Raw genomic sequence first — 23,680 nt, forward strand, 5'->3', positions numbered from 1 at the left:
TTATACAAATCCATATTTAGCATTACAAAATTCTTCTTGAAACCACCGTCCCCACATACATCTGAGATCGTCGATCTGCTCCTTAGTGTGTAACACTTTTGCTTTGATCCATACTATAATTATAATTTGGTATTAGTTAGTAACAAGAAAAGGTAGATGCAAGACATTCGCAAATATCAATTGCTATTAATAAAATGAAAAGTATAAGTAAGCACAATATGAAAACCATAGAAAATATTAACATATTACAATTCATGCAACATATATACATATTGCCTTTTGTACACATGAAATCCCATGTGATCCACATAACATATACTCCTCAAGATTCAATACAATGTTTGCATAGAAGTTATGTCCTTACTACTTACTAACCATGTGATCAAGCTTTGGCCCAAAATTCAGTTTGGGCTCATATTGCTAAAACTCTTGGTTATGATCTACTTTGAACCAAAAATTCATACAAACTAAAGCGTATTAGATCCAACATATCAAAAAAGAAGCTCTCATGTGATCCATGATCTGATGTCTCTTGGTTAAAGGTCTCCAACATATTGCATCTCCAATAAGAATCCATTGATCAACATATATGTGCATACATGATAGGGAATAAAAATTCTTCTTTAAAATTTTCATCCAAAATTATAAAAAAATATTTATATATCAAATTAGTTAAATCTGTATAGCTTTTATACGAACTATTGAAAATCAATTTCGTAAAAAAAAAAATTATGGCATCTTATATGAATTTACGATGGCTTTGATACCAAATGATAGTCCTAATAATTCATGACGTGTTTTGCAATTAAAAACACAAGCAATCTAGAATCCGTAAATCCAAAATAAAATAGCAAAGTAATTTAAATCTTACAGTTCTGAAGTGCAAACATCTTTAGGCGAAAGCATTAGTACTGATCTTTAACGGTTTTCCTCAAATATGATGATGAAGACCTTAGGCGTTTTCTTTACTTCTCACTTTCAAAAAATGGTCCACAATACACTAATTATTTACATTATCTTAACAAATCAAGCATGCATGCATGCATTAATTAATAATTGATCTAAATAAGCAATAATAAGTAACAGAAAATTAGAGGAAGAAAAAAGAAATATATATATATATATATATATATATACATGACTAGTCTTAGCAAGATAAAGAAGAGAAATACAAATTAACTTCAAAGATCTCAGATTCAGCCTCCTTGTGCGCAAAAATCATACCAACATTACAGAGAGAGAGAGAGAGAGAGAGAGTATTAATTGATCAAAACAGCGCTGGAAGGAGAAGACATTTTATATAACCAAAACTTTACAATAACCTTTCTACACGGATTTTTAAGTATAGATTTGTGTAGCTCTCTCAAGGCTTTCTACACTGTTTTTTAATAAACGTCCGTATAGCTCTCTTAAGCTTTCTACTGTTATTTAAACAAACGTCCGTGTACAATTCCTACATTCCTGCACTGTTCTTTAATAAACGTCTGTGTAGCTCTCTCAAGGCTTTCTACACTGTTATTTAAACAAACGTCCGTGTACAATTCCTACCTTTCTACATTGTTCTTTAATAAACGTCCGTGTAGCTCTCTCAAGGTTTTCTACACTGTTATTTAAACAATAATCCGTGTACAATTTCTAATAAACGTCCGTGTAGCTCTCTCAAGGCTTTCTACACTGATTATTTAATAAAAATCCATGTAGAAATCCCATAGATATTTCGGGTTTCCATAAAAACCTATTTGATACACGGTTTTTATATAAAATTATCAAATCCGTGTACAATGTGCAGTGTATAATGACCCTTTTTGTAATAGTATACATATCTTGAAACAAATTAAACGGTAGAGGAGCTTATCGAACTCAAAAGTGAACTTAAAATGAGTCTAATTCTAATGCGCATCAGATCAATGCACTCTTTTCCCGCAGGATATATTCATTTGCATTATATATATGGCGGATGTATAATTTTACATTTCTCTGGACTATCCACATGTTAAATATTCAAAGAGGCACTCTCATTTTTTTCTTCGTAATCCATCTTCAAAGCAGCACAACTTGCTTGACATCTGAAGTAATTCATGCATATTTGACAGCGGTGCAATATAGGTTGGATGAAACTATTTTTTTTTTTTTTTTTTTTGGAAAATCTTCGCAAAAGCTGTGAAGTCGTGACGAGGAATCGAACTCTCGATCTTTGGATACAACAACTCTATGACTTATTCCTAGCCAATTGTACTACCTCCCTTTTCTCGATGAAAGTATTTATTTCGGCACCTGTTATGATGATGAAAAAAATAAATTATCTTTCTTCATACCTAATAATCTAGTGAAAAAAAATCCTTATTCGTTATTTTGAATACGACACGGATCGTGCAAATTTATCAAATTGTGCTATTAATATCCCGATTTGTACTTTGAATTAAATATTTTTCAAAGCAAGAAAAAAAAAGAATTAATAATAAATACAACTAAATTATATTATGAAAATTTGATAAATTAAAAAAATTTATCATATTATCACCTCCATATAAATATATATCTATATATATACTTTTATTTTTAATAACTACTCTGTAAGATAATGTATAAAAAGTTACTTACCTATTAAACTAATGAAAAAAAAAATTTACCCTTATTCGTACCAGATAAATTTACGAGAAAAACTTGCCCATAATTGTTTTATCGAATACAATACAATACGGATAGTACATGAAAGATAAACAGATAAAAAAATGCCATTGACATCCCTAATAAACTTAACCAAGTCCATATATATTGATGTTTCAAGTTACTTCCCCAAAGGCCCAAACCCCTCAACTCAAAATGAAAAAGAAAGAAAAAGTTCTGGCTTCTCTAAGCTACATAAAAAGGATACCTCTATATGGAACCTGCTAGCATGCTACGCGTAGCATAGAGGGCCTCCGTGCAACGGCTCAATATTCGACTTTTCAAAATCCTAACGGTCGATATGAACCGTTCATCTTGTTCTCCATATTAATATGTGTTTGGAGACCAAATTTTACATTTTTTTGAATTTTTTTTACTATTTTTTTAGATTTATTGAAAATCGCTATTTTCAGCAAATATGGACCATAAAAAAATAACGATTTTCAATAAATCTAAAAAAATAGTAAAAAAATTCTAAAAAAATGTAAAATTTGGTCTCCAAACACATATTAATATGAAGAACAAGATAAACGGTTCGGATCGACCGTTAAAATTTTGAAAAGTCAAATATTAAGCTGTTGCACGGAGGCCCTCTATGGTACGCATAGCATATTAGCATAATCCCCTCTATATGACTATACCACTAAACTTTTTTGTCATAGGAGCAATCTACTCCTTAAATAAGCTAATTTGCTTCAACAGATATTATGTCCCTGTAAATCCTCAAGTCTAAAAATTAAATTGTATAGATGTTAAAAAGAAATAACCAAGTATTTGCACAAAAAATGTTTTTTTGCTAAAAGTAACTAATTTACTATTAAAAACACACAATCACACACGCAATTTAACTGACCTTTTAGACGCATCCAGAGATGAACTCAAACGTGGTCACTTCAAAAGTGAACTTAACATATTTTCTTAAATTTTTTTATCATTTGACAACTCAATTCTAATAGCATACTGAGAAGCTAACAGTTTTTCAAAGTTGTGCATATAAGCATGATGAACCCTCATGATCATTTTTCCCCCTTTTGTTTCTGGAAAAAATAGCCCCATTGTCTTAATCAGACTCAGGACCAGAATAAGACATAATTGTATAATTTAGGAGTTTAGGAGTTAATTATATTCAATAAATGAGAAATTAAATTTTTGGATTGGTGTTTAGGAGTTAATTTGACACAAGATGATAAGTTTTTCTGATACACCTTTCTGTTCTATCTACAGGATGACAAGTTTTGTGATTAGGGAATTTATCCTTTGAGGGTGTTAAAAACAGTGTAAATTGTTTTCTTGTAATAGATTTAGGCAGCACCTGTAGATGTCAGTTTCCTTTCAGAACAAAAAACAAAGAAGAGTTGTACAAAGACTAACTTTCCAACTAAAATTTCTTCCACACAAATGGCAAGTTCTATATAAGTACAGTGCTCAAAATATACATGTACAAGGTGGTACTTACTTATCTAAAGATGCCCAAGAATACTAACAGTAAATGCTCACAGCATTGCTATACAAAGACCCATTATAAAAAAAATTTGAGAGAAAAATTGATAAACTGCTGTTTACACAGTAGAAACTGATAGCATCCTTAGGTAATCCTCTATTATTGACATAGCTGATGACCGGTATCCTCTACCAAAGAGATTGTAATGATTCAAGTAATGGTACAGCATATACAAATCCCTTCTTTTCTCAAATCCAGGTTGTTTTGGCATAACCTAGAATAAAATTGAGATGCACCTTACTAGTTTGCTCATGTTTTATCATTAGTATGAGTATCACGGAAGTTGAAAAAATGTACCTCAAAATAGGAATTGTAAAAGGAACCACCAAATCCAGCACACCATGACATCCCGAACTCTGCCTCATTGTGGCCATCTGTGCATTTAGTAATATATTAATATAAATAAATTTTGCAAATATGTTCAATTATTGTTTAGAAAATGAAATTGTCAAATACATACAATAACATGCAGGGTCCAAAATTACAGGATTGCCATCCTTGTCAGAGCTGATATTACCACTCCACAAGTCCCCATGAAGCAAGCACGGCTCAACAACAGCACCTTCGAAAAGCCGATGCATGTTCTTTATTAGTCTTTCACCTACCGAAATCAAATATAAAAAAATAAACAACCATCAGCATGCTATCTTAAAATTGCATCATCAGAATCTTATTTTAGCTCAATTAGGTACCTAACTCCAATATGATTGGATCGTCGAACTGTCTCCGTGCCAATTTCAATTGGTAACCTAATCTATGCTCGGCAAAAAATTCAATCCAGTCATCTTTCCAAGTGTTTATTTGGGGAGTACTACATACAGGCAAAAAAATTATATATAAGCATATGTGAACCTGTTTATAATGAGAATAAGCTTGTCAGGAATTTAATTCACAAAATAACACTTGTATGGATTTGATGCATGAAACTAAAATAAACAAGGTATGAAGCATTTTCACCTTCCAATAGTATTGTCTACATGGAAACCAAAACCTTTGTCGGATTTTCCAGCTTTATGCATTTCAGCAAGCTTCTTTCCCAATACTGACTGGAGGAGCAAATCAATTTCATCAAATATCGAGGGACAGATTGGTAAATTTACATATACATTAATGGTATGTACAGTATGACCTGATCTCCTCTACTGCGACCAAATTCGATAAACTCCATGATTATATATGAACCGCCAGTTGGAAGCGATCCAAACTACATTACACAGAAGAAAATTTTACATGATCAAATCACTTTCTTGATGCAAATCTAAAGATAAGTCATTATTTTACCTTATAAGGCAAGGGAACTCGAATGGATTTGGTATCATACATGGCACGTAAACCAAGGGCTTCTCCCTCAAACATTGATGGCCCAATTTCTCTGAAATAAGGAAGAACACATTTCAAGTTTATAATCTGAAGTAATTTTGCTGAATCTATATCTCGAAATTAGTCAACAAAATCCAAAAAAAAGGAAAAGAAATGAAAAAGAATTAATACAGACACATGCCTATTTGTCTTGACAAAGAAAGAACCGACATCAGTATCATAGCGATTGGCAAAGTTAATGCAACCACCTCCAATTGGACTGATTCTGGTAATTACTGAGGCTTTTCCTTCTGTAGTAATCCACTCACGGATCGGGTCTTCACTCAAAGATGCCACTGTTGATTGAGATGATAAGCTAGTAAATGTAAATCACACGGAAAAGTTCAATCTGAGAGAGAGAGAGAGAGAGAGAGAGATGAAGAGAAAAGAGATGAGAGAGCGACTCACTGACTGGAGAGGAGCATAATCTGCGATATTTGTTGAGAGAGGAGGGACTGGAACTGGAGCGACGATGGAGAAGGGGAGCAAGCGAGGAAGAAGAGAGGAGGACTGCCACGTGTCCCATTCTCGTCTTCTCAGTTCTGACAGCAGAGGCGAATCGATCTGTTTAGTTTGGATGTTATAAGAAGCCCACGGCCTGTTATCTAACTGGGCTGGGCTGACACCAGTATTTTGCAATTTCTTCTTGTTTGGGCTATTTTGTACTCAACCTATCAAGATATTTAATAATTTTTATATGGGAGAATAGCTTCACAATTATTAATCATAATAATTCTTACAAATTACAATCATCAAAACATTTAACTTTACAAGTATCTTATCGTATACGTGAAATATAAAATAAATATAATATGCATATAAAATTATGAGATTTGATGCGCCCTTTACTATTTATTCGTGAATTAAATTTTAATAATCTGAAATTTAATTATCAGTAATGCATTCCATTATTTACTTCAAATATCAAAAGATTTAATGATAGACTAAGACTATCCATAGCGTCTAAGTCTAGGGTGGCAAAAAAGCTCGTGGCTCGTGGCTCTTAATCTCAGCTGGTTGCCACCCCTACATCTAACAATATATTTTTAATTTTCATATTTAATACAATTAAATTGGAAAATGTTGTGAAAATCGTCAAATTAAAAAATTGTTTAGTGTTATTTAATTTCCTCGTTTAATAACAGACTATGGAGAGTCTGTTTTTCTTTATAGTATATTGTAGCATTAATTGTAATGGAAAAACATGGTTATAAATTAAATTAGAATAGCTAGCTTTTGTAGATATATGCAGATAGTCTAGACAAAGACAACACAAAATCAATATGGTATTGGTAGACGACGAGGTTTGGCGAGAATAGTAATATTATTATAATATAAGTTCTAGAAGCACTGGAAGATATATAATTAAAAAAGAAAAGCAGCCAAAGAGTAGCATTAAAGCATACTTTATTGGAGCTTTTGAAACTTTTATTTATGGCTTGTGCACGTGTTTGAATATATTTGGTGTTAAGACTTATGACTTGAGAGAAGGTATACATCACATCAGGGGCGTCGGAAATTAGTGCTCATCCTTTTGCCCCAATCCAATATTTAAACTTCTTATGTTAATTAGGAGGGTAGGGACTGATTAATATATAGCAGTCCTAGCTAGCTACCTTGGAATATTAATTAAAACTTATCTCAAGCGATTAAAATATGCATTCTAGCTAGTCCTATATATCTTTACTGGTATCGTCGATGTCATAATTATCTATTTCTTTTTGGTTAATTTCAATTAACAAGGACTTTAAATTATTCAAATATAATATGTTAGTATTATCTGTGACCCTAGCTAGCTATGTCATGTCAATCGTAGGATTAAAATTGAATGCCAGGAATTACGTCGAAGCTTCCGTTACCTTGCTAGTTCTTGCTTTTTGGTTAACTTTTCAAAATGTCATATCATATATGACCCAATCAAAGCATATCTATATATATATGTATGTATAAACCAGTATAATTAAGATTAAGCCTTCCCTTTTGGTCGCTTTCAGGAGTTTCAGCACAAGAAAACATGACAAGGTCTCTGATTAGATTTGATGATTAATTTATCAGTAGTACAACTTAGACCTACTGTTCTGCTAATGGGCAGGGCGGGCCGGGCCGGGCAAAACCCGTGGCGGGCAACGGGTACAATGATCACGGGTATAACGGGTGCACGGGTACAACAGACCGGGCATCACGGGCATTTTTTTCAAAAACCCTGCCCTACCCGTTTTATACACATGCCCGTCACGGGTTCAGGGGCACGGCGGTCTGGATTCACGGGTAGGCCGGTCCGGGTATACCCCTACCCGTTTTTTTTCAGTTTTTTTTTCATATTTTTTTTTCTGATTTTTGTTTCTGTTTTTGTTTTTGTTTTTTTTACAGTGTCGTACTAATATTATTACGTGTTTATAATTCGACTTTAAAAATTTGAATAGTTCAATATCAAAAAGTGTATATAAATAAATAAAATTTGTAACTTATATATATATAAATTATTCTTGCGAAAAATTTGTACATTTATTCGGCTAATTACAAATCTATTTATTTATTTCTTTACACAAGTTATTTTATTTTATTTTCAAATTCTCACTCTAATTATATAGTTTCATAATTTATTTATATCTCGAAATTTTTAGTTTACATTTTAAATTGATAATATATTTTCTAAACGTTCATTTTAAATTGATAATATATTTTTTAAACGTTCATTTATTTTGAATAGGTTAAATGAAATATAAATCAAAAATATCTTAAATCAACTACTTTAAAATAATAAAATATAAATAAAAAATATCTTAAATCAATTAATTTAAAAATAATTATGAATTATTTTAAAATAATATATTAAAAAATAAAAGTTACCCTTCTCCTTTATTTCAGACTTGAGACCGGCTATGTAAAATAACATAGACGGAGTTCTAACTTTTTTTTTTTAGTAATTCTTCTTTAAAATGAATGATTTAAAAACTAATTGAAATGTTTAGAAATTTATAATTTAAAAAATAACTATAAAAATCAAAAGAGGTTCGAAATTTATACCGACACTACCTATCTAGAAGTTTGGATTCATATACCATTGTTCACTCTCTTCCGCACCGTCTGAATTCGAATTAACCTCTGGCCGCCGCTCGGTACCGCTTTCTTCAGTATCAACTTTGGATGATGATGCTTCATCTCGATGTTGCTTGCGCTCATCAGCATCAATCCAATCTTTCAAGCACACAAGTCTCTCAAAAACATTTACACCTAACCTTTGGCGTTTATCGGAGAGGATCCTGTTCGCCGAACTAAAACAACTTTCGGAAGTGACGGTTGACACATGCACGGAAAATACGTCGCGGGCCATCATTGCCAGCACTGGATAGGCCCTTTGATTCCTCCTCCACCACGCCATGATGTCAACCTGTTCATTTTCATTGCGCATCGCAAAATAGCTCAGTAACTCGTTTGTGGATGTGTGCGGTTCACTCCCTGACTAAAAATCTGCTAACAATCCACCACTGCTAGTGCTCCTGGAAGTGAAACTATTAAAAAATAAAAAAAATTAGTGGACAAATAATGTAGATATTATAAATAATAAAGAATAAAAACACATGTATATTTATATTCATATCTAGCGGTGGCACGGGACGAAGAAGGGTTTTGGTTGTCACTCATTCTTGAGTTGTATATGGTAAACATCTCATCGAACTTTGAATTCATGTATGCCTCCACCCTAGTTTTGTCTAAATGTAGATTTTCTTTGTACCTTTCAATTACTTTGTTCGTGAAATACTTCTTGTATACCGGGTTAATGCAGCTTGTCATAATGACCAGGAGGGATGCATCTTCCCAATATTTTAGAAATTTTAGTTTCATGGCATCTACAATCGGCATGAGAGATTTTTCGTGGGTTTTAGCTTGTTCCAATTCAAGATACACCTTGGATATGTTATAGAGATATCTGAGCAACTCAAATGACGTCGATGAGTACGAGCATGATAGTTTGACGGTTACTGTAAAAAAGGTTCCTAGGAATTTACTAAGTCTTTCTAGTTGCTCTCATTCTTCGAGGGTGGGTTCCAATCGCATTCCCTCGGGGGTGGAGCCTCTCAAAAACTTCCCTATGACAGCTTTGTAAGGAAGGCATCGGTTCAACATCCTATAGGTCGAGTTCCAACGGGTATCTATATCCCAAGGTACTTTCAACTTGCTAAATCCATAGTGGACACACAAAAACGCAAACCGTTATTTTTTCTCGGTTTGAAACAATGTGGTTGAGAGCATCCTTAAATTAAATTATCAATAGGTTGACGGCTTTTATTTTGAGGCCCGCCTTCACGATGAGGTTAAGTATATGACAAGCACACTTTTGGTGAAACATTGCACCATTCATGATTGGGTTTAGTGACCGTTTAAAAATCTTAATGGAAGCAATATTATTGCTAGCATTATCGAAAGATATAGAAAAAAATCTTGTTATCCATGTCCCTCTTAAGGTTATACTCTTCTAAAACCTCAATAATTGATTTGAAAATTACATTTGCAGTGTGCAGGGGAATCCAACACTAGAAAACTTAATACCCTTTTTAATACACAGTTATCATCAATCCAATTCCCAGTAATACAAGAGTACCCAAGCCCATGTTTACTGGCAGTCCATATATCGGATGTAATTGAGACCTTATTGTTTTGATATGCAAATATAGCTCGTATGTCATTTTTGGTAATGGTAAACTATTTTTTTATTTCATTAACTATTTTTCTATGATGGATCCTCTTGTACATTGGTTGAGCATACCCCCGAAACATTAACCGGGCAAAACTCATGCAACCACCCATACTTATTGGTTGTTCTTTGTGGGTAATGTATCGGGCCAATTCACTAAGCATTTTTGACTCATCATATTTGGGTTGGTTCTGGTACCATCCGGGTTCATAAGGGTTCAGATTTGTCTCGATTCAATATTTTCACTTGGAAGCTCACCTTTTCTTTCGTGCATTTCGGCATGTCTCTTAAAGCTAGTCATGCCACTTTTTTTTATACTCAAAATTTATTTTCTTGCAATTTTTTACCTTACATTCTAGATATAGCAAAACGCCATCATCATCTTTGGTCTCCTTATAATATCTCATCCACCGCTGATTGTATTCGGGAAGAGGTCGTTTAGTCTTCTTTCTTGCTGGTTGTTGTGGGGGGGACACTTGTCAAATGAGGAACATCTTCTTCTTGAATTTCAGGGACACTTGTTGAAGGAGTAGGTTCTATAGGGGAATTGGATTGACTTGATGATAGAGAAGAAGTGACTACGCCTCCATATGCATACGGTGGTGTTGGTTGATATGTTTCTTGTGGAATGTATATGTTTGGATCGTTTGAAGTATAATACGGTGCACCCATTTGGGGGGGGGGGGGGTTGTTGATAATTTGTTTGTAGCATTTGGTCTTTTCTTTGATAATTTTGTGGATAATTATGTGGTGGCATTTGAGAGAAACTATCAAGATTATGTGGATAATTTTGTGGATAATTAGGTGGTGGCATATCGGGGCCAAAAATATCGGAAGACAATCTCGCAATGTCTTCTTGCCCGATTGGCGATGAGATGTCATTTTTTAAATCTATTAAAAAATAAATGTAAATTACTTAACATATTCAAAAAATAAATCTAACCTATTAATTTAACCTATTAAAATTAAAACCGAATTTAAAGAATAAAATCTAACCTATTCAAAAATAAATCTAATTACTTAACATAAATCTAACATATTACATTTGAATTCGGATAAAATTAACATATGAAAAAAGAATCTAACATAAATCTACCATATGCAAAAATAAATCTAACATTATAATTAAAATCTAACCTATTTAAAAATAAATCTAATTACTTAACATATTCAAAAAATAAATCTAATCTATTTTTTTTAACTTATTAAAAATAAATCAGAATTTAAAAAATAGAAATTAAAACATAAATTAAAAACAGAAAAAAAATATATGTTGTTTCGGCCTCTGTTCCAGGCCGCAACAGACTGTTTCGGCCTTTACAGAAAATACAGCTTCTCTGTTTTTTATTTTTGTATTAGATTTAATTTTAAAGTAATCTAGTTGACACTTGAGATGCTAACAAAAATATATAAAACATATTAGAGACAGACAAATAAGGTCGTTTGAGGAATTAATGTTAAATGACAATTAATCTTGAAGCATTAATTTTTTATTTTTCTCCATAAATCAGTAAGTCCATATATAACAGGAAACAGGCTAACAGCTTCCATCATTTTTTCCATATATTTTAATAATATTATTTAAAATGTTCGACAACACTACAGTATATATGCCTAGCTACTTTCTGAACACATGCGTTCAATAGCTTCTATCAATTAATTTTTTATGTAAGGCCTCATATGAAATATAAATTACTTGCATGATTGTACAAATTACACATAGAATTGTCCAATGAAAAATAATTTTCTGTTACAACTTGTAAAAATTCGAAATAGACCAAAGAGAAAAAAAATCCTCCTTTGACTTATATGAAACATGACTGCAACATTTATGCATATACGTCCCCATCAGATGAACAGCGAAATTGAATTATTGCTTCGTCAGTTAATGCCATTTTAAAAAGCAATAAATCTTGCTTTCGACTAAACCTGCTACATTCATTCCATGCTCCCAAATTTTTATTTGTACCATAATAAAAGAAAATAAAATAAAATAAAAACACTTCATTTTTGAGAGAATTTGAAAATTACTCAGGCTGTCAAACTATTTAGCAGACCCAATTATTCGTTTTAATACATGAATTTTATTAAATGAAATGCGTTTGTTTTGTGATTCATTAAAATTTTATTAAAACAACCACACTTTAAAATCTATGCCACCTAAAAAAAAGAGCGTGTCTTTGAAATCCACACCACTTAAAATTTCCTCAGTGCTCCTTAAAAAAAAAAAAATTAGTTGGGGCCGCAATTTCATTTTGAAACTCTTAAATTGGGATCGAAGGGTCAATTGGCGGCTCCGAGTCTGGGGCCGCTAAATAGTTTGGCGGTCTGAGTAAATCTAGATTCCCTCTAAATTGAAGTGTTTTGGTTTATTTATTTTTTATTATGGTATAAATAAAAATTTCGGTTCCATGCTCATCAATTTTATGTTAGACTTTTCGTCTTCAAATTATTATTGTAAAAAATCTCTCACTTCCTTTACTTGCACTGCATTCATTCCATCTTTATAAAGAATAGTACTTGATATTCAATTAACAAATTGTAGATTTTATTTTTAAAATTACATTTAATTAATCTAAAAAAATTGAAATATTTCTTAAGTCGAAATGTCGTTTATTTATACGTAATGTTATAAAACACTTTAAATCTTGACAAATTTATATATATACCAATTATAAATTCTTCATTAGATATTTGCATCTCCATCAAAACTTCAAAATTAGTCATTTTTCATCTAAATATAACTATGTTACAAATATATCTAAAATCAATTAAAAACACTTATTAATACTAATAGTAATTAAAAATTACATTGACAATTTTACCCTTTATTTTAAATACCGTGTTGCTGACCTCTTATCTATTTGTATATAAAATAAAAATACTTTTAAATTTTTTATGATATAAAAATTTATTTAACAACAAGTAATGAATCGCATCTGTTAATTAAAAAGTGGCAACGCAAAACACAAGCTTCCGTCCCTCCAAATCCAATAATTGAGAGAAGTGATTGATTCTCCTACCACTTTTCTAGAAGCTTACTTGAGCACGAGATCCTCACGTGCGTAATGTCAGTACTCCCTATTCCCTAAAGATTCATCTCGTGATAAAAAAACTGAAAAGCCTGCTCTCATTTCAATAAAAAAAAACAAAAAAAAAACACACACACACTCAATATCCAATAGCTTATCTCTCCTGCAGGAATACAGATCGAGTGCGATACCTGACCGAGTTAAATTAAATCTGAATCGTCAGTTTTAACTTGACACAAACCAAACGGACCCCTATAACTCCATAGGCACCGAATTTCAATCTCTTCTCATTTGAGCTCAGCTGATTCATTGTACTCGGCCAGGTATCTTGGAGGATACAGATTCTCTCACGCAGGGCAGGGCAGCTCTGCTCAGCCAGCGATTCCTACAACACCGGAGCTGTTCCCGCATGTCCCTTATTTGCTGTTCTTCTTTCAGGATGGCATCATTCCTCTACGTACATCACCACCGTCCAGATCTACAATAAACGGATTGACGACTCACATAGGAGGGACGTCAAATCAGTATACACCGTTGGATCAAATTTTAACGGCGTACAAGTTCAGTGTAACTACTTTAGTATAATTCTCATAAAACAGCGGAGCAAACATCTCACCCACTGCCTTAATAATTACTCCAGGAGGGCAAAAGAGGAAATTAACAAAAAATAAATAAAGCCCTTTAAATCAAGATATGAGATCATGATACATTGATAGGTTGATACCTTCTCGTTCTCGCTTTCCTTTATAAAAGAAAGTTTACCAGTCAAGAAGCAATTGGCTCTTCCTCTTCTCACCAAACAACCCACCTTCCCTCTTCCTTCCTTTCCCAAACCCCAATCAATCAATCAATCAATCCCACCTCTCTCCCTCTCTCTCTGAGAAAAGCACAAACTTTCCCCAATTCATGGCCTGCGCCTCCTCCCTTGACCTCTCTAATTCGCTCTCTACCACTATCAAACTACTATCCAAACCCTCTCTATCTCGTAAACCCTCCTCCGTAGCTTTCCCCGCCACCTCTTTCAAGGCCAAGGCTTCTGTTGTTGCTCAAATCAACGGTTCCAGCGAAATCCCCAAGATCAACGGCTCCCACAAAGCCTCTAAACCAATCAACGGATCTGGACTAGTTAACGGCTCTACTTCACCTCACTTGGACGGATTTGCTCGGATCAACGGTGATGTAGGCCTACGTGTTGCCTTCCAAGGCTCTTTTGGTGCCTACAGCGAGTTTGCAGCCAAGACTGTTTACCCTGATTGCACCACTCTTCCTCGCCGCAGTTTTGCAGATGCAATTGCAGCCGTGGAACGCGGTCAAGCTGACCGTGTCGTTCTCCCTGTTGAAAGCACCATGGAAGGAACCGAACTAAGGAATTATGATTTGTTGCTTCGCCACGATCTACGAATTGTTCAAGAAATCAATTTGTTCGTGCATTACTGTTTACTTGCCATGCCTGGTGTACGTCAGACTCAGCTTAGACGCGTGATTAGTCACCCCATGGCTCTAGCTCACTGTGGCCGTGCACTGGCTCAACTCGGGCTCGATCGGGAGCCGGTTGAAGACACAGCTGGTGCTGTTGAGATGCTTCGTGCGAATCAGCTTCTGGACACAGCCGCAATTGCTAGCCCGCGTACAGCTTCACTCTACGGCTTAGATGTTCTAGCTCATGGGTTACAAGATGAGTCATGGAATGTGACCCGGTTTCTCCTCCTTTCGAAATCACCAACCAAAAGGGTGTTTCAAAATGCCAAAACAAGCATGGTGATTGCTCATCGTGGGGGGTCCATGATGGTGGTGCTTAAGGTTTTATCGGCCTTCTCTAGTCGTAACATTAATTTGACAAAACTAGAAGTGATAAATTCATCTGGAGTGGGGCAAGCACCAGTGATGATTCTTGACAAAACAGGATCTCTGAGAACCTTCCCGCATGTGTTGTATGTGGATTGCGAGGGGTCAATTGAGGATCCAGTGATCCAGGAGACAATTGAGGAGATTGAAAAGTTCTCGGTTTTTGTCAGAATTCTGGGATGCTACACAGCCGACACACATGTGTATGATCTTCAATGAAAATAAAGGTATGAATTATTGAATTGAATTTGGTGGATGTTGTAAAGATTATATATAGAATTATGGAATGAATGAATGAAGGAAGGAAGGAGGCGTAAGAATTGTTTAGTGATTGATATATATATATATATATATATATATATATATAATAAGGGAAGGTAGTGTGAAATCAGCTTATGTATGTTAGAGGGTGTTTTTTTTTGTGTCCTCCACGCATGTTATGTCATCTAGCTTTTAATCGCTCTTTCTTTCTTTCTTTCTTCTAGCAGCTGAGTGAATTCGATTGATTGTACTTTCAAATGTTGTCTCCTATATGTTGCATCTATGTTTGATCTATAATATTCTACCCGATTAGATTGAACATATTTAGTTTTTGTTTACACTGTATGCTAGATATATTATCAATTTCTCACTGTATGATAGATTAAGTGAAAACTGTAAATCAATTGTCTTATTAACTGTAACAATTTCTCACTCCAATGTTACTGGTGCATTGGTACCGATCGATCTTATGGGCATGAGTCTCTCTCTCTCTCTCTCTCTCTCTGGTACCAGTCTTACTGGATACAATTAATGGAGCAAATAAGTATTGGGGCTGTTAAAGAATGCATGAATGAATCCGCTAGCCAATTGTATGTGCTTGTCAATTTTCAAAAGTATCTGATTCATTAAATGCACAATTGTATCTCCCAGAATTTAAATGATGATGATATCAAATATGAATCTGCAAATATTTATGATATATATAATAAAAAGGTCGATAGTTCAAATTCACCTCACGAATTATTACTTGAAAAGAAAAATCACTTGACGAGCTTATATATTCATAATAATTGTACTCTATTGGTAATGTAATGCTTAATAACCACTACTAGAAACTAATTAAAATACTAAAAAAACAAGCAAGGTGCTACTGCAGTATTTAAAAAATTATTTGTCCTTTCTGAATCTACTGGTACGGCTGCTACTGCTGTAAGAATGAATCCAGCGCTACCCCACCCCTTCCCCTTTGTTGTTGCTGGAAATGGAATACTTGCGCCTGGAGCCCTGGATGGATGGTAAAGTTCAATTATCATTCATACGTACTACGGAGGTCGGAGGGTAGGAGGGCATGTAGCGGACTCAGCCAGGCTGAGGCACATGGATGTGGGGACCACTATACTATGACCGTATTAGCAGTCGTAAAATACTTAGAAAATGTCAAATTCAACCAACGATTCCACTTAAAAGTTAAAACAGTTCTATTAGCAGTACACACAGTTGTCCCGTTCAATATCTGCAACATTTAATCTCACTTTCTAAAATTAAAATAAAATAAAATAAAAACTACCAAAGTGCCCTCGTGTTCCAACTTTGGTGGTTGAAAGTTACTTCAATTGTGGACAGTTAATGTTTTTTTAGCGCATTGAATTGAATGAATCAGTTCAGGTTTGTCTTTTCTCAAAAAGAAAAAAGAAAAAAACAAACTTTGGTCCCCTCCGTTAGCTGATACGCGTCACGACGCCATTGATTGAATTGATAAAAAAAGGACCTATAGAATAGGATGATTTGCTTATCTTTTTTTTCTTTTTTTGAGGTGAATGATTTGCTTATCTCGTCTCCTAGATCTGTGCGCCTGTATTCTTCTCGTTCAATTATTTTCATACTAAATTATCTATGAAATTGAAAGGTATAAATATCTCCATTTTTTTTTAACAACTTCGATATAAAAACTAAATATTAAACTAGAATTTGTAGGAATAATTTACATTAAATTTGCCAAGTCCACACAACCAAGTTACATCATTTCGAGTTTGTTTCATGATAATTTAAAACACTTGTAAAAATATTATGTATTATGATTTTTCAAATTATTTAAATCTATCAAATAAGTTCCAATATATTTTGTTATGTGTATGTAAAAATAATAATATTAAATTACATCTAACAATTTTAATTTGTTGTTTATATTTAAATTATTTTGTTACTACAAATGAAGAACTTTTAAATTTTACAAATTAAGAAATATTATGATATGTTTGTAATAAACTTGAGGGATAGAATTACTTTTGTACAGCTTGATTTTAAAAAATTAGGTGATAAAATTCGATTTATGAAAATGTTTAAGAAGGGATAAGTGAATGAAGAAGGACAAAATCTGAGTGAGAAAAAAAATGGAGAATATAGATAGTTTCACAAGGATATTTAGTTTAAAAAAAAAAGTGTTTTCTAAATCATCATCATATAAATAAAAACTTGTGAGGTCATGAAAGAATCTCTCACATGGGTAGTTGGATCTACAGAAAGATTCTCTCTCTTACTTTTCAACGTGGGAATCTCTGATTGGTTTAGAAGGACGAAGAGGAATCTTTTGAAATTTTCTTGTCTATGGCTCTATGCCCTACTTTAGTAATTAGCTTATAAATGAAGCCAACTTGAACATGGTATATTGGCATATTGCTATTGTTATGCCCACTTTTCTTGGAACTTTAGGGTTTACTGAGTGTGTTTAAAATTTAATTAAGGAGATGATGATGTCAAATAATCGAATCTTTAGACAAGTTGGAGTAATTTTGCTAATTTTCTTTAATAAACGTGCTTTCTTAGTGTCATGAAAGTGAAACTCTAGGACAATAATTACCTTTAAAAAAAAGACCTTGTTAAATAGCATCATTAATTATTACAAAGTTGCATAATTGAGAGATGTTAAATCAAGCGCCAAGCCACCAACCAACTGTGTTGTCTAGAAGTTCGGAAAGCAAATGGGCCTACAATACATTTGTTTAAGTTCATGTTTCACTCACAGTACTAATAATAGAGATTTTTGTTGGAGCTTGTCCAGAACTAGAATTATTGACGCACTGTAGCTGATGTGAAATATAAAAAAAAACTATTAATTATACCTAATGAGAATTCATAGTCACCCTATTCACGTTTTATTCGCGAATAATTTGTGAATAAAACTTTTTTTTGATGTTTCCGAACCGAACAACAAATAAAACGTAAAAAAACCTATTTTACTAATTATTCACGAATAAAACATGATTTATTTTTTCATTTATTTTTGGGTTTTTTTTCCTCCCTTGTGGGACCGAATCATTCCCAAATTATATCCAAATTATTTTCAAATCACAAACTTTTGACCCATGGAACCGAACTCGAATAAATCATTTGTCACTATACTGAGAAACTCACTACACTGTCGCATTTCAATCATACAAAGATCTAGCTAATAGCCTTACCTGCTCGCACTGCCTAAAATCAAATTAGAGTACAAATTACTTGTGAAAGCCATAATTGGAGTTCGGTTCATACTGGCAAATGTTATGCCAGTAACGTAGCAGTTCGATTCATGACAGTACCAGAAACTAAAGGTAGTTTATACATAGGATCGAAAATTGGGAACGCCTTAATTGGAGTGATTTGGTTGTCAACTGGTAACTGTTAATATAACATAATGTCTAGCTGCTAGCATATTTTAGATGCATTTCACGAGAATTGAATCCGTGTTTCTCCGAAGGGGGATGGGACTCGCGCAAATATGTTAAACTTGTGGTTCACATCTAGCTGAATTATTATTAGCAAGAAGAAAATTTCTGTAGATGGTGAAACAAATGAATGTTGAACCAAGCCAAAAATTGATTGATTTTGACACAGCAATTAGAAGAAAGGCATGGTTCTCCACTCCTAAAGCAACACATAAATGACAGAAATAGACCTATTAATTAAAATACACACCTTCAGATGTTGAGCTGGAGTCCACATATCACCATTTCATTGTGCCGAAAGGGAAATCGAACAAGCACCACTGAAATAATTTTCATAGGCCCCACCCATCAAAGCCTATTTCATTTGCTGTACTTACAACCTGACAAATTGTGCCTATTTCTATTTCACTTTTGCAATTTCCTCATGTTTCACAGTTTAAGTACCACAGAGATATCCAGCATGGAAAATATTACAAGTACAGCCACACTGACGTCTCTTATTGTATCAAGCACGAAAAACAAATTACAAGCAATGGTAATTATCTCTTCCAGAAATCAAATTTAAGCATGTAAGTGAGATAGATAATTCATTTTTCATCTTCCATAAGGATGATATTTTCCACCGGCACTCTGACATCTCTATAACTGCATACGTACGGTGCATCACAGCCTACGTAATTCCCAGTCCAGCGACCTTCATCAATGTAACTCGCATCCCACACGGAAGAGTAGAGGAACATGGGTTTCTCGGGCCAGGCCTGGTCAGGCTTCCTCTCCTCCTTTCTGATTAACTTACCATCAACAAGCCACTCGATGGTCTGTGGGCCCCACTTTATGAGGTACTCGTGGAAGTCATCAGAGTAGTCAAAACCAAGTGGGTGGATCTGCTCACGGTTGCCACACCCGACCGTGTAGATGTTGGTCTGCACTGACAACTTGTCCTTTCCAAGGAACTCAAAGTCTATCTCATCCTATAAAATGACATTGAATATTAGTTCTGTTAAAATTTACACTTGGTGGGTCAGAAATGTCTTACTGTCATCATATTACCATGTTATTTTCATTAAATTCAATCTGATTACTTACTATGATATGGGCATCATATTAAAATTAATTATTCAAGTGTTCTAAGGTATTAAAGTGCCCAGCAAATCATACAAGTAAAAATTATTAATAATTATTGTCTGTGGTTCATAAATGCTTTATGCATTTAGATACAATTCTATGTGGTTTGTGAATTGTGATGGTTTGACTCAACATTACCAAATTTGCCACCCCCCTCTATGAACTACTCGCTCTATTTTATACAAGCTAAAATGCAAGTCACTGAAAACCAGATCATACTGTATCTATATTGAGGCATGCTTTCTCTTTGCTTTGGGAGAAAATAAATTAAGCACAATTTGGTATCCCATAAAATAAGTTTAGCATAAAACATTAAAAAAATTCAAACAAATATTGGAGAAAAACCCAACCACCAGTGTACTGTACCTGCATACTGAGCATATAACAAGCTGCATTTTGAAAGAACAACATTTCCACAGAGAAAGCAAAGCTCGATCCGATCAAAATTACAATAAAACGCTGAGTTGATAATAAATCTGTTTTGATACTAATTAACATAAAAAATTTCTGAGAAAGATGTGATATAACAGAATGCAAATCACCAGCTTCTCTCCTGCAGTTGCTATGCTCATTACCAGAAAGTCAGAAACATATATATATAAAATATATATTACCTGCGATTTGTCGCCCTCGAGGGAAGAGAGATAGATATTGAAGTTTAAGCCACTGGTGTTGCCAGCAGGGCACTTAATGCGGCCACCAAATGTTCCATACTGGAAGCGGTGGTGGGACCTCCACCTGGCGCCGCAGCGGTGGTCGAAGGTAATGTGGATCTCGTCATCCTCCGGCGAGTGGAGACACACCTCCGGACAATAATCCACTGCTATCTCCTTCAGGATGGCCGTGCCGTGGTGGTGTTCGCTCGTGTGCGTCGACATTGCTTGCTTCAGATCTGGAGATCCAGAGAAGAGAGAGAAATAGTGAGTAGGTGGTAGTGAGTAGTGACCGAGCAGTTGACCCTGAAAGGTACTTCTGAATCTCATGATAAATAATTTACATGTTGTTGTTTCTCTGACCGGAGAAATAAACATTATTTAACCCACGGTACACAGGGTTACACAAAAACTGGCACTGAATATCCAAGAACGAGAAGTTGTTATTAACTTATTATGCTAAATAACTTCATAATATGGGCCTCTCTTTCTCTCTGCTTTACATGAAGAGAAGAGACGAGAAGAGGCGGCCTAGTTATCTCCTTTCATCACCCAACTGGGCTTCAATCTATATCAAGGCCCATTACAACAAATCAATTAATACTTGGTAGCTTTTACCAAACCTTTCAACTGGGTTTTGGGAGTTGTAATATCATCTTATATTGTATACTTGGTAGCTTTTATCAAGCCTTTAAAAGAAAAAAACAACAAATCAATTAAGATTAGAAAAAAATACATACTTTTACAAATAAAAAACAAAATGTCAGTTTGAATCCGAAAATAAATAAGTCTCGGAGTTCTTGGTAAGACCATGGACTTTATGTTTTCATAAATATTAATTGGACTTATTCATCGAACACCTTACATTATTCGGAGAACATATATATTTCTATTGATAGTACAATTAATATAGAGTAGAACTAGCTAGGGTACTGTTCTTATATATATATATATATATATATCGTGGAGATCAATATCGATCCAAATTTTACATTTTACAAACGGAAGAATGACAATTATTCTCAGTTTCCCTTTTGCTACAGCAGTCGCAGAATGGCAAAAAGTAGCTAGTAACTGAGCTTTAATCCTTATGACATATATGCATATGGCCAATATATCTCATCTCCTTAACAATTAATTGTTCTTTAACAAGCCAAATTAAACTGACTCTCTCAGTTCACCTCCAATTTCCAAATTAAGTTGTTGCACAAGCACCTCAAGTTCCTGGTACGAGGTCCCGCCTTCGCTCACTGCCTTCGCTACCTTCCTTCCCATTTCCTTTGCTCTATTTTGCACCTCCGTCCCTTTGAACGCCACTGTCTCTTTGAAGACCTTGGCCAACTCTTCTTCTTGTGGCACCTCACTGGCACTGCTAGTGCTAAGTTGGGAAGCTACTGGTATCGCCACCCTTGCTGATTCCACCAGAAGCCTTGCATTGACAAACTGATCAGCTGCCATTGGCCACGTCAGAATCACGACACCGGCAGTCAATGCCTCCAAGATCGAGTTGACCCCACAATGCGTCAGAAACCACCCAACAGAACGATGTGACAGTATTGCAACTTGTGGGGCCCAACCTTTTATTATCATTCCTTTCTCTGCAACTGCAATTCTCTCTTCAAACCCTTGTGGTAGTATGTTACTATCACCCATTGCCCATACAAAGTGTACCCCACTCTTCTCTAATGCGGTGGCCAGTAGAGTGGCTTGCATCCGAGGCAATACTGCTTGGCTTCCAAAACTGATGAACACCACAGATTCTTCACCCCACCTGTCCAGCCATGTCACCACCTCAGAAGCCGATACTGCAGACATGATCCCACCACGGTTGATACCACGGTTAATCGGGGTTAGCGGGCCCACTGCCCATATTTTTCTGAATCCAAGATCCGCAAGTGGGTGCTCTAAGTAGGCCCCCTCGAGTGCCTTGAAGGTGAACGACACAAATCCCCAACTCTCCAAATTCCAAAGGAAGTTCTGCCTCACGGCCTCTGAAACGGGATCCCCCTCCCTATAGCTCCTATACAGATAGCTCAACTCCCTCAAAGGAAAAACCGGTGAGCCGGGTATTTCAGGAAATGAAACCAGATTCAAATCATGAGTTGAATCAAGTGTTTGAGGGAGCCGACGAAACAAGGAATGTAACACGGCCGTGCCAAATACTGTGGAGCATGAGAACACAATCCGAGGGACACCAATCTCTTTTGCAAGAGGTTGTGTCCAGCCAAGAAAGAAATCTGATACAATTGCTGACACAGGGTTATGACTATGAGTCTGGGATTTGATCCAAGAGAGGAGAGGGGAGTAGAGGCCGGTGAGAGCGTGGATGAATGGGGCAAAGGAGGAGGGAGGTAGATTTTTGGTATTCTCGACGTTGGGAGGGAGATGAGGGGAGGAGGGGAAGGGGAGGGAGAGGGTCTTAATGGAGGGGGATACAGAGAGGAGAGGGGAGAGTAGAGTAAGGTTAGATGGGGTTACGACTATTGTGAGAGAGAAGTTTTGGAGGGAGAGATGATGAGAGAAGTCAAGGAAGGGAATGATGTGGCCTTGTGCTGGGAAGGGAACGAGAAGGATGTGTGGTGGCTGCCGTGCTTTGGCCATGGCTGCTTCCTGCTTGGTTTTGTAAGTCTCTCTCTCTCTCTCTTTCTATCTCCCTACTATTATCATCTCATCTATCACACTAGCTAGTCACACTAGGAGTAGGAGGTGAATACAGTCCACATGCTAAACCTGTGGTTAAAATAACAGAATGTCTAGCTCATTTTTATAGATCGATCGAGTCTATCTGTACGAGGATGGGACTCACACAATTATAGATCGATGGAAACATCAATTAATCTTCAACCAACACAAAAATTGATTGATTTTGACACATCAATTATTAAAAAAAAGGCATGATTCTCCACTCCTAAAACAACAAATAAATAAATGACAGAAATTAATAGATCTATTAATTGAAATACACACCTTCAGATGTTGTGCTGGAGTCCACATATCACCATTTCAATGTGCCCAAACAAAACCATGTTAATTTGTGAACTTAATTCTAAAATTTATCAAATTAACTTCAAATAAAGAATACAAACTGTTGAAATCAATCTACCTTGCAAGTGATG

The 23,680-nt window shown here is 34.9% G+C and overlaps 2 protein-coding genes and 2 pseudogenes across 5 annotated transcripts; 1 reads left to right on the forward strand and 3 right to left on the reverse strand.

The window, feature by feature from the left end:
* Positions 1-2,240: 2,240 nt before the first annotated feature.
* LOC144549498 (Protein kinase superfamily protein) lies at positions 2,241-6,102 on the reverse strand. Of its 2 annotated transcripts, none has more exons than XM_078298255.1 (9): positions 5,936-6,102; positions 5,670-5,823; positions 5,450-5,540; positions 5,298-5,372; positions 5,126-5,214; positions 4,861-4,979; positions 4,629-4,769; positions 4,466-4,542; positions 2,241-2,274 (listed from the first exon to the last, which is right to left on the reverse strand). In XM_078298255.1, the coding sequence occupies exons 1-9, from the start codon at positions 6,051-6,053 to the stop codon at positions 2,263-2,265; spliced, it is 876 nt and encodes a 291-aa protein (XP_078154381.1). In that variant the 5' UTR covers positions 6,054-6,102; the 3' UTR covers positions 2,241-2,262. The 2 variants fall into 2 exon arrangements, with proteins under 2 accessions (XP_078154381.1, XP_078154380.1); XM_078298254.1 differs by lacking the exon at positions 2,241-2,274 and adding an exon at positions 4,022-4,382.
* A 7,900-nt stretch (positions 6,103-14,002) lies between these two features.
* On the forward strand, positions 14,003-15,668 carry LOC144549438 (arogenate dehydratase 1 pseudogene; annotated as a pseudogene). The gene has a single exon (XR_013509679.1). The product of XR_013509679.1 is annotated as an arogenate dehydratase 1 pseudogene (transcript).
* Positions 15,669-19,167: 3,499 nt separating this feature from the next.
* Positions 19,168-20,844, reverse strand: LOC144549505 (xyloglucan endotransglucosylase/hydrolase protein 31-like). The gene is made up of 2 exons (XM_078298264.1): positions 20,526-20,844; positions 19,168-19,757 (listed from the first exon to the last, which is right to left on the reverse strand). The coding sequence occupies exons 1-2, from the start codon at positions 20,787-20,789 to the stop codon at positions 19,374-19,376; spliced, it is 648 nt and encodes a 215-aa protein (XP_078154390.1). The 5' UTR covers positions 20,790-20,844; the 3' UTR covers positions 19,168-19,373.
* Positions 20,845-21,571: 727 nt separating this feature from the next.
* LOC144549504 (flavonol 3-O-glucosyltransferase UGT89B1 pseudogene) lies at positions 21,572-23,238 on the reverse strand (annotated as a pseudogene). The gene has a single exon (XR_013509698.1). The product of XR_013509698.1 is annotated as a flavonol 3-O-glucosyltransferase UGT89B1 pseudogene (transcript).
* Positions 23,239-23,680: the final 442 nt, after the last annotated feature.

The sequence above is a fragment of the Carex rostrata genome, chromosome 35 (genome assembly GCF_964058835.1).
Source record: "Carex rostrata chromosome 35, lpCarRost1.2, whole genome shotgun sequence".
Taxonomy (NCBI): domain Eukaryota; kingdom Viridiplantae; phylum Streptophyta; class Magnoliopsida; order Poales; family Cyperaceae; genus Carex; species Carex rostrata.